This window comes from Netta rufina (assembly GCF_964035555.1).
Source record: "Netta rufina genome assembly, chromosome: 2".
NCBI lineage: Eukaryota > Metazoa > Chordata > Aves > Anseriformes > Anatidae > Netta > Netta rufina.
The window spans coordinates 137,043,952-137,055,097 of NC_140124.1; the positions used below are offsets into that span (position 1 = coordinate 137,043,952).

The 11,146-nt window shown below is 42.1% G+C and overlaps 1 protein-coding gene across 2 annotated transcripts; it reads right to left on the bottom strand.

The window, feature by feature from the left end:
* COX6C (cytochrome c oxidase subunit 6C) lies at window positions 1-5,553 on the bottom strand. 2 transcript variants are annotated; one of them, XM_084282336.1, is made up of 4 exons: window positions 5,481-5,553; window positions 4,611-4,738; window positions 2,844-2,982; window positions 1-122 (listed from the first exon to the last, which is right to left on the bottom strand). In XM_084282336.1, the coding sequence occupies exons 2-3, from the start codon at window positions 4,722-4,724 to the stop codon at window positions 2,863-2,865; spliced, it is 234 nt and encodes a 77-aa protein (XP_084138462.1). In that variant the 5' UTR covers window positions 4,725-4,738; window positions 5,481-5,553; the 3' UTR covers window positions 1-122; window positions 2,844-2,862. The 2 variants fall into 2 exon arrangements, with proteins under 2 accessions (XP_084138462.1, XP_084138463.1); XM_084282337.1 differs by having other exon boundaries at window positions 4,611-4,741; window positions 5,481-5,552.
* Window positions 5,554-11,146: the final 5,593 nt, after the last annotated feature.

The window sequence follows — 11,146 nt, forward strand, 5'->3', positions numbered from 1 at the left end:
TGGTGTACATTTTTTATTTACTGAGATACATTAGAGTGTGTCATGCACTGAAGTGCATTACACTTGATAATTCAGTGAACAAGTAAGGTTCGGTCATCAAGTCTCCTCAGACGGGACGGGATCTGCAAGATAAAAAGAAATTAAGTTATGTTGGACAAACTTCATACCCTCAGTAAAGACATTAGTATGTATGAATGCAAAGCAAGAGGGAGAAATGTTTATGTGGTGGTTTAGTCTAGAGGAATTCCCCCTGTTATTTCCTGACAGTTTAAGATTCACACACCCTTCATGTGGCAAACAGAAGTGAAACATGGAACAAATCAAGAGCTGGAACGATCCTGCACAGCACGTCAGATTCACTATACATGCAGCACTGATAACTGAATCAATCTTGCTAAGGGCCTGAAAGAGAAAGGAATGCAACTTTCAGATAGGAGCCAGAGAGGAAACAAGTGGTGTAGGCAACCTACCAAGGAAGGAAGAAAACCAAATTCAAATTGCTTCTCCACATTATATTGAACGCAATCCAAGACCAGCTGTGCTCCATGACAAGAGTCATGCAAGTGGTTAGCACCATGACTCGCCCCTTTATTGTATTACTGAGCACACTCCAGAGGTAAGACACTCCCCAGATTTATGCTTGGGCTTCTTTTCCATCACCAGTACCCCCAAAGTCCACACCAGGTTGCTGAAACTCTGCAAATTCACATGTAGATACCGAGTTCTCTACGTGCCCAGAAGGAACAAACTCCAGACAGACTCCCAAACTAACACCTTAACTAATGAATTCTCCTCCCTGCCTAGCATTTCCTTCGTTTCGGGGGCAAGTGCTGATTCCAGAGTGAGTATTAAATGAAGCTAAACCACCGCATTTGCTGCCACATACAAAATAGATTCCAATAAAATGGGAGCAGATGTAGAATATGCATGACCACTGTACCCTTTAGGTAACTATACCAAAAAAAGCATCAGATTCAACCTCCATCCAACTTCCATAGCTAAGATTTAAATTACTGAGGAAAACGAAAATGTCTTCCATCTGTTTTGTGTACTTGTCTTTTTCACAGCCTTTTTAGAGCATTTGAAACAGTGGCATTGTTTTCCCTTTTCTCCTACTATTCTATAGAAAAATACAAGTTCTTACATAAATAGGATAAGGAATAAAAAGCCTCAGCAGCTCAAACAAAATGACATATCAAGATTTAGCCTTCACATTTTCTTTTGAGCCGGTGTAATTAAAGAATGGAAGAAATGTTTAGGAAACGTTTAATTTTAACAGGTGCACACAATGTGCAACTTGATTTTTTTAAGTTCCAAATGGGAACATAAGCTTACAGAGCGGAGCTCTATTTGCACTGAAAAATCCCGTTCGTGATTCCAATTAAATATTTAACATGGATCATTGTTGACAGTGTTTGTTTCAAATGATTTTACCACCAGATGGCCTTTCAGAACACGCTGATGAAGGCCACCTGACTAAAGAATGCAATTCCAGTGTCTAAGAAAGTTAAAAAGTCGCTACGTACCACCAAGGGCCAAACGAGAGGCTGAATTACTGAGAATAAAACCAGGTAAATTTTATCATTTCATTATTTACCTTGGGGGGAAATCATCACTCAAGAAGAGACACTTTTTCCTCAAGGAGAAAAAGGGACTGCCACTTTTTTTTTCTTTTTTTTTTTTTCTTTTTTAATCTTTTAGAGTAGCCGGAGCTCTGCTTCTTTCATCCAATTGCATTATGCGGTAACCAGATAGTTGTAGATTGTCACACAACAGAATTTCGTATTAATAGCGTTAAGTACAAATGTTTTATTTTATTCAATCTTGCTGCTTTAAGCAAACAGGCTGAGAAAACCCAGCTGGCCAGGATAATTAGAGCCACAGATTATCACATAATGATCACAATATGAAAACATTCCAAAAGAATGAAAAAGCTATCATTCTAGATTAGTTTGAAGTCATTTTAAGAGAAGCAGAGAACTCAATGTAAGAAATCTTGATCTAGAAGGGGGGAGGAATTCTTTGTTGAGTTGTCACATCTCGAGCCTGTGCAGTTTACCGAGTGTGCTTATTAATAACTGTAACAAGGTTGAAATAAAGACTTTTTTTTTCCTGATGTTATGGTAAGAAGTAAAGAGGAACAAAGTTTGGCAGTGCTCTAAGAAAAAAAAGCACTAGGAGAACAGTATCGTGATCAAAGTTCTATTCAAGCTGAATTCAGAAAGGCAAAAATCTGAATTTAGTACACAAGAAGCTGCGTGCCATCATGTTTGTTTTTTTTAAAGCATATACTTATATATTGAAATACATACACGTATATATTAAATACTTATTTCCCTCATGGGCAGTTATCTTTCCCCTCGTGAGCTTCCAAAGACACAAGGATGTGCGGAAGCTGTCTCTGTTTCTTATGGTGTTATCCATTTCTCAGTCGCTGTGCCACCACCAGCACAACACGTAAGCTGATTTTGATAGCCCAAAGCTACACAATTCAAGATGTCACCGCATCGATGTGTTGGTATCAGGCACGTCTCACACAAAAGCTCGGTCCCCTCTCTATGCAAAGACAGAATTGCTCTGAAGGCAGCTGCCTGCAGAGGTCTGCTACATCACACGACTTAAGCAAATTGCCCTAAAGGTTTTCAGGAGATTCCCTTTCTGCCCTTACTCCCCCTTCCCAGTTCCTGTATTTCTTCATGTTTGTATTACCCACAGGTCTCTCGAGGAGTGCTATTTGTATCCCTTTTCTTTAGGAGAGCCTTTCTATTTGATAGAAAAGGAAGAAATCCAGGAAGAAGCATGTTATTTTCCACCAACCTTTCTAATGCAGAGGAGCTTATTACCTGGAAATGCAGTCTGCCATCATTTGGGCGGCGCAGACTCAAACACACCAGCTGCTCTCATGGCTTCGAAGTCCTTCATGGGATCATAGTTCTTATAGAACTCTGCATAAGCTTTTTTCCTGGGTTCAGCAACTCCAAACTGGAAAGTAACGCACAGAAAACTAGAGCCTGCAAACCTTGACAAGCAGTATTTATTTATTTGCTATTAACACTAATAAATTTAGGAGTGGATAGAAGTCAAAAAAGCCTTAGATCAATGACAGAACTTGGTAAAAAAACTGCTTTGCTCCTGTTCAAATCCACAGTTCAGGCTACCTGACTGCTGGTCTGGAAAATAACGTCTAAAGTGAAACCTTTAAAGGCCAGCTAAAAGACAGCCTATTGCATTTTTAAGCAGACTGCATTTTTAAAATCCAGATACATATTGTCTATATTGATACTCAAATGTCCCCTGTGCAGCCTGATGGTAGTTTTACATTTAATAAAAATTGCTATGCCAACCTTTGAATGTGTCTGTGGGCAGCTGCAGAACTGTAACTGCAGTTAAAATGGCATCCCAAAATACTTGACCACATTTGTGCTATGCTGTAGGTCAACTGCAAAAGTCTGGTAAAATTTTACAAGGCTCCCAAAGCAATCCTCCAGTTCACTGGCGTCAGAAGATGTGGTCCCGATACCTCGGGTGCTCGCTCCTCTGAGCCATGAGGATACGCTCAAAAAGCCAAAAAAAACGTGAAGTAAAGGCTAAGGTGGGTTTGTCCAACACATAACATAGTAATTTACTTCTGAGATCGGAATTGTTCTAACCACGGTCCGCTGCCCTACTGATGTATTAATGTGGGGCTGCCAAATGCAGTATAAAACCACAGGCCATTAAAAAAAGGCACTGCAGATCTCATCACAAGCCTGCCCACCTCTCTGCAGGTGCGTTAAGTGGATGCTGGGCTTTAACTGTGCAAGTTCATTGTTTCTGACAGACATTTAGTGACATTTACCACAAAATCGGCACTGTTAACCTGATGTTAACTTGATTTCTAGCTGCTTCTATCAATAGTTTTCTGAGTATTTAATGCTGCAAATGAATGAGTTCAGTGGGTGAAGCAATACCTGGTTCTTCCATTACATTAATGGAACACATGTTCTAATTGCCTGTGATAAAACATAACTTATAAGATCCAAGAAAGGTTTAGTAAAGGCACTAAGAACAACTACCCCTCTTATCCTTGTCAGGAGGCTCTTTAAGGACCACGAAAAACAAACTGCAATCTGTGAGTGGGATTTTTTTGGAAATGTAAAGCTCCATTTCTACCTGCTACCTCCGAAATAAAGGGTAAAACAACCATACCAGCCCTCCCCATACTGAAAGCTTCTGTGTGATGGGCAGTGCTTTCATCCTGTTTATGATCAAGATCTCGGAAGCCAATCAAAATATAAGACAGCTCTCCAGAGCCTCCGACACCGTGACAGAGACATGGGCTATCGACAGTTACCGGGAGGAGCATCAGCTGTGTGAACAATCAAGAGCAGCCTAGGCCTCGGAGACTCAAGGTTAAGCTGTCACAAATTGCACGACCTTAATTACAGTGTAAGGCATCAGTTTGTTCACGCTGTTTCTTCAAGATTGTGAGTATTTATTTATATTCTGAAAATACCTTTATAAAAATGCATTACTGAAGCTTTCTGATGAAGAGCTCACCCAAATTTCAAGAAAGCAGTATTAGGAATTTAAAAGCACTCTATTCATGACTGAATGAGCAGTGCTCTCACCTTGTACAGTGCCGCACATCCCAAAGACACAAAAAATGCCCCAAAGAGGTGAAACTTCATCCGCCTGGCCAGGAGGCGCCGCATTTGGGGCTTAGGTAATAGTGCAGACGACATGGTGGCTGTATTCCCTACTAGAACATAAAAAATATATTAGAAAGGAAGAGAACTGTGGGACAAGAAGCCCTACTTAAATAGTTTTAATTTTATTCTAGAAAGACCATAACCTTTTGTGTCGTATAAAAGTCACCTTGATGTAAGCAAGAGCCCCCCTGCATGTGACTTTTTGGTTGTGTGCTGTAGGTGATCCTGCTCGGCAGGGTGGGCGGGCTGGGTGATCTCCTGAGGCCCTTTCCAACCCCGGCCATCCTGTGACGAGGATATTTAATCCCTTACAACCTCAACCGTTCTGTGATCAGAATATTTAATGGGCAACACTCAAGGGCAACCTGATTATGACAGGACCATAGCTGCCTGTCCGTATTATTTATGCCCAGGTAACAAGGCAGGCGTTAAGGCAGTTAGCCCTAAACCCTTCCGGGCCTATCCCTGCAGGCCTGCTGCAAGCATCAGAAACCGATAAATAAACAAACAAACAAAAAAAAACCTTCAAACCGTTAGACTTGGCGAAAAATACAAAAATAAAAGCACAATATAAAAACACAAAATAAAAGCCCAGGGTGCCCGCCGCCCCTCTGAGGGGTGCCCGCCGCCCTCAGGGACGCGCAGAGGTCACGCGCTGCCGCCGCCGCGGCCGTTGGCGGCCGTTGGTGACGGTTGGCGACCGTTGGCGACCGTTGGGGAGGGGGCGACTGAGGGGATAAAGGGGGGGGGAGGGGGAGGGGGGGGGGGGTGTCGCGAGCGCGGCCTCACCTCAGCGCGAGCCCCCCGCCGTCCTCGCGCCCGCCCTCTGCGGCGCCGCCACCGCGCATGCGCGAGGCGGGGCCGCGCGCGGCTACGGGCAGCGGCGCGGGTCAAGCCCCGCCGCGCGCGCGTTGGGCTGAGGCGTGTTGGTGGGGGGGGGGAGGGAAGGAGAGAGATCAACAAAGCTCTGTGCAAATCGCTGTGAAAGTGGAAAACAAATAATATTTGTAGAGTTTCCCAATGCCAAGCTTCACAATAAAGTGTGACCCCTTCCAGGCATCCTCTCTCTTTGTACCGTCCTTTGGAAATGGTGTGGTGCCGCAGGTTGCCGCCTCGTCACCACCTGCCTGTGGTGTCATTCGTTTTCACTCGCTTTATTCCTAGCAAAAGTCCGTGGGTTTTGCAGGAAATCCTGTTAATTCCTGCTGTGAAAGCCTCCCGTGCAGTGAAGCATTCATTCAAGCCTTACAAACCCCTGCCAAAACCTGGGGACCCTGACTTCAGATGGCCGAGGAGACAGGCCCCTCAAGCTGAGGAGAAGGGCTCTTCGTTTGGCGAGATGAAACAGGGGAAAGCATCAGTAGAAAATGTGGAGAGAAATCACACAGCCCCGGCAGCAAGCTGGGGGAACAGTCTTTGCAACAGCATTTTTGAATAGATTTGATTTGAACAGCATTTCTCAAACCAAAGAGAAGTTTGCTACCGTAACTGGTACCAAACTGAATGGCTGTCCAACAGTTTTTTCTTGCATTAATTAATACAAAAAGGCAAATGTTAGTGACAGCCTGCAGAACAAATGACAAGATATAGGCACAACCTGATTTTGAGGGCCTAAGGAAACCCCAGAAGGGCAGTGCTGACTGCATTCAATGGGACCAGGACAGCAATGGCCACAAGGTTGTCTAGGAGGTCTGTAAAGCTCTGCTCAACACACCCTCATATTACACAATGTCAGAAACAGAGAATTTAACTGGAATAAAAGTGCAGTAGGCTTCATGGTACTATAATTATAAATAATGCGTGAGGAATTTTCCTATAAATGACAGTGTTTATGAGACAGAGTTTTGGTAGATGGACCTAGGTCTGTGTATAAGAGGATCTGACGGCTTTTTTTCAATAGCTCACTTCATGGCTGGCCAGGTCATTCAATTCTTTTCTATGTGATGTGTTTCCCCACATGCCTGAGGTACTGCTGGCCAGGTATCTTTGTGTTATAGCTGAGATGCTAATAGAAATGCTAATTTTTTTATTCTTTGACATCGTTACTGTGGAATATACAGCCAGCTCCTTGTTCTGTATAAAGGACAGTTCGGGACAGTGCAAATAAAGAATAAAAAGGGGTACAGGATACATCAGAGGAAGAGCCATGGAAGGCAGGCAGAGGTAACCAGCTTCGTTAAGTCAGTGCACAGAGTTGCTGGTTTCTGATTATAAGGCTGAATGTGTTTCCAGACCTGAGCAGACTCCACACATCCCAATGCATCAAAGGAAATGTCTTCTGCAAACACTGAGGCATACAACACACAGACAACAGCAGTTGCCTCCTTCCCAGTCCACACAGTCCGTGGGGCTTCCAACACCTGTTCCAGTTGGGTTTTGTACCCAAATATCAGGACTGTTTGATCAAAAGATGCCACAGTTTCTAAAATAGTCCACAGTTCTCTTTACTCTCCATATTACTGGAGCATCAGCAACAAGCGATGCTTCTTCATGGTGTCCTTGAAAGGGATCATTTTTTAAGGAAAGCAGGCATTAATGTGATATCATTTCTTGCTCATGCTGCATTGAACTTTTAAATAAAGTTTACCTCCGAGTTTAGCGAGAGAAGAATTAGGCAGTGAATCCTTGTCTTTTCCACAAAGAGTGCCAGCTGTGATACTTGGGATTGTACTTTCTGTGGTGTGGACTGGAGCCGACTCGGAACAGGGCTGTGACAGTCAAGTGATTTTGCATATGCCACAAAGAGTCTTCAGATACTCATAATCTGGATCAAATTAGAACCAAAACTCCACTGGAAAAAAAGATCACATGGGACATCAGCAATCCCCTGAGCCAGCTGCATTCCTAAATAGTTTATTATAATATCTACTTCTTTATCACAAAAGAAAAAATAAAATTAAAAAAAAAAAAAAAAAAGGAACAATGCTAGCTGGTAGCTATGTGCCACATATGAAAATGAATACATTTGTGCTCCTCCTCCCATTTCTGTGCCAGAAATTAACAAGTCAAATACTCCTCTGCTACAGCTGCGTTGTCATCAGTCAATAGTGGTGTGGAACAAAGATACTGTGGCACAAGAAGTTATTTAACAAAATTGGAATGGCAGCTATACAAAAATTAAGGGCGAATCAATTATTCCTAAATGGAAAAAATCAAAATTAGTAGGGAAAATAGTATTTTCAGGCTTCCAAAAGGGCATTATAAACAAAGGAGAAAAAAAAGCAAAAGTTCAAATCAGAATAAATGGAGCAGACAAGGATTTCACAAGCCTTTGTTGATATTATGCATGCTTCTGAAGATAGAAAAAAAATCTCAAGTAATTTCTTAAGCTTTATTCAACTTGTAAAGAGACAGATTTTGGTAAATTTCTACACTTAAAATGGTGATATAATTACGTGAGGGATTCTGTGCTTGGTACCATCATGAGTTACATTGTTGAACAGAGACTCAGCTGTTTTCCAGTTCCCAACCAGCAGTCAAGGCATGGCTAATGTCTGCATTCAGGCACGAAAGCTAGAAGACACACCAGGTTCCACAGCTTGGACATTAATATTCATGTGATTTTTATTTACTGTTTTAATTGGCATATGGTTCTGTATTAATTGTTATTACTCAGAAGTCCTCCGGGTTCAGAGGGCCTATCTGAAACAAGCACATTGCTTTTTTTTTGCTAAGATTAACTGGAGTTTTAAAACGAGTAGTACTCCGTGCACATGTTCTTACCTAAAAGTTTAGCTTAGACGAGTCCAACTTGCCAAAAACGTTCTACATTATAATCTGATTTCTTAGGAAAAAGAAAAATACAAAAACAAACAAACAAACAAACAAAAACACGCCCAGAGAGACACCTCCTTCCAGTCCCTGTTCCTTGCTCAAATCCCTTTAAATGACGCCAGGATTCTGTTTTCCTTTGGGGTTTTAAACGTTATGTAGTTTGTCTGCAATGGAAACAAAGTCATCAAAAACAATGTTTTCGTGCTGTTCCTCCACTGCTCGGTATTTGCTGAGAGATGCCTTACTCTGAGTAAGTTTTTTTTCATTCCTCATCCTTGTTTTTCCAGACAGGAGCCTGTGGAGTTAAGCCACCCATACAGACAAGTACTCCAATCTTAATTTCAATCAGTGAACGCATAAAGTCGTGACATGCAATCATTGCAGCCTCTACGGTCCCACCTCAGCAAGTGGCAGCCCATCAAAACGAGGCCACGAGCATCCGGAGCCTGGGTTCAGCTCCAGAAAGCGTCCTGGGTAAGAGCAGCATGGGGACAGAGTTCCTCCTTTTGAAAATGAAAGCAAGGCCCGCAGCACAGAAAGGCCAAGCTTAGGCTGTCACGCTCCTTCTCAAAGCACAGTTTGGCTGATGTGCTGGAACACGGGTTTGTTTCACAGGAGGCAAAATTCTCTAGCTCCAGACATCATCCACCATATGGAAACTTTATCATATTGAAGACAGTGTTTGCGTGGCCTGCCCAGAAATCCCGGTGAGTCCATACACGCAAGCACTTAGTACATTTGCCAGTACTTTCCTCCTTGATTACAAATGCTTTACAGTAAGTCTGAGCAGAAGATGCATGGATACATTTCAGAAGTCCAAAGCTTTTTAAACAAGCAGTGCTCTTCGTACCTTACCAGGGCTTAGACCAGACCTTTTGCTGGCTTTTATTTTTCCTAGACCCAACCAGTGATCATCTGACTTCCAGGAAAGCAGAAAGTTGTCAGCTGCTGCCGGCCATCCAGCTATCATTTTGTTTTCTGACAGAAAACTACAGACCAACTTATCTGCAGGCATAAAGCAGTGCATGTGAGGTGGGAAAGCTTCCTTCAAATAGCAGAGCTGTGCTCTCCACGAGGTGCTACCATTGCCTTTCTGCCTTGGTTGCATTCAGCATGCTTACCCTAGGCAGCTTGTGGCTCTGTGTGCCAGGAGAGGACCAAGCTCCCACAGGGTGCAGTATGGAGAGCACAGAAACCTGCTCAGTTTAGGGACTGAGTCCTGAAATTTTGCTCATTCTGTCCAAAAAAAATGGTCAAGAGCATGCTTAAAAAGTGGCACTTTTGCAGTCATTTTCTATAGCAAGTGTTTAAACGTTTTTCTCATAGGCTTACAAACCTCTCGTTTCAGTGTTTTAATTCATGTCGAGGTGATGACATGGTAAGTGTTACAGGATGTGGGCAGATTTTCCTTTCAGGGTCTGCAATGACAGTCTGTTTTTTTGGGGGAACATCTCTTGCAGGTTTGTTGTGTGCCTTGTGGTGTGCCTTATATCATCGCACGGGAGTCATGTCAACCAAATTCTGTCCATTTATGAAAAGAGAGCTTATGAATGCGATTAAAATCAAAAATAAAATAACAAGTACCCAGAGATGATGTATTAGTTGACCTATTTATGACCTGATGAACAAACTGGGAGCCTGCAAGCTTGTCCGTTGTTTCCACTTACGTCACCTGGTCTAATAAAAGATACCTCCTCTTCTTAAAAAATGACATTGCTTTTGTTTATTCTGGTGTTGGAAGAACCTATCAACTTAGGATTGCTATGTTGTGTAAAGGTTTCATAACTTTTAGTTGATATTGATTGGTACTGTATATAAAACAGATCTTTTTTATTTTTTATTTTTTTTTACAGGCATAACTTTGACAGTCCTTGAAGTGCTAGTAGTCAGGGAATCTTTGGCTAAAAAATCCCTGGTGGAGCTACATCCAGGTCAGGTTGTGGTCCCAGGTTTTAGAGGTAAGGCACAGTGGGAAGTGTGAGGCTTCCAGAAAGTGGTCGAATCATCTGTTGGTGTTTTTTTAACAAACTTGTTATTGGCATAAGCTTTTAAAAATATGTATACTGAAACCAGCCTGTTTCAACTTTACTGTTTTGTTTGAAATAATCTAATTAGGATATTGTAGGTCTCAGGTTTCTACTGCATTGAAATTTTTGAGCTTCATGATTAGCAAAACTGGCAATAGATAACAGCATAAACAACCTTAGTTAAATATATTATGATTAAATGAGTTCGGGATACATTTTCCTAAGACAAATTTGGCCATGTTCAATACGGCATTACATGTAAATGGGTGGAAAAATTGCAGCATTTTTCCAAGCAGGAGGCATAAGATTACTATAATCCATAGCCTCCACCACAGTATTAATTAGCATGGCTCACTAACCAGGGACGTAATATTTGTAAATGAAACTCTAGAAGGGCATCAGTAAAGAACAGGATGTTGAAGCCAAATGGAAAACATGAACCAATAAAAAGGCTGAACTAGCTAGAAGTGCAAGCTCAGCCTTTGAAGTTAGTTCAAGTACTGCATGCTTTAATTTTGGTGTAATCTTATGAAGGGGGTACAAACAAGAACTCAGAAACAGATTTTGTAACATTTGGCCCAATTGTAGATGAATCAGTTTGTTGATGGTTACCAACAATTGCACAGCCAGAGAAGCTGTGGTCTTTGTTAAATT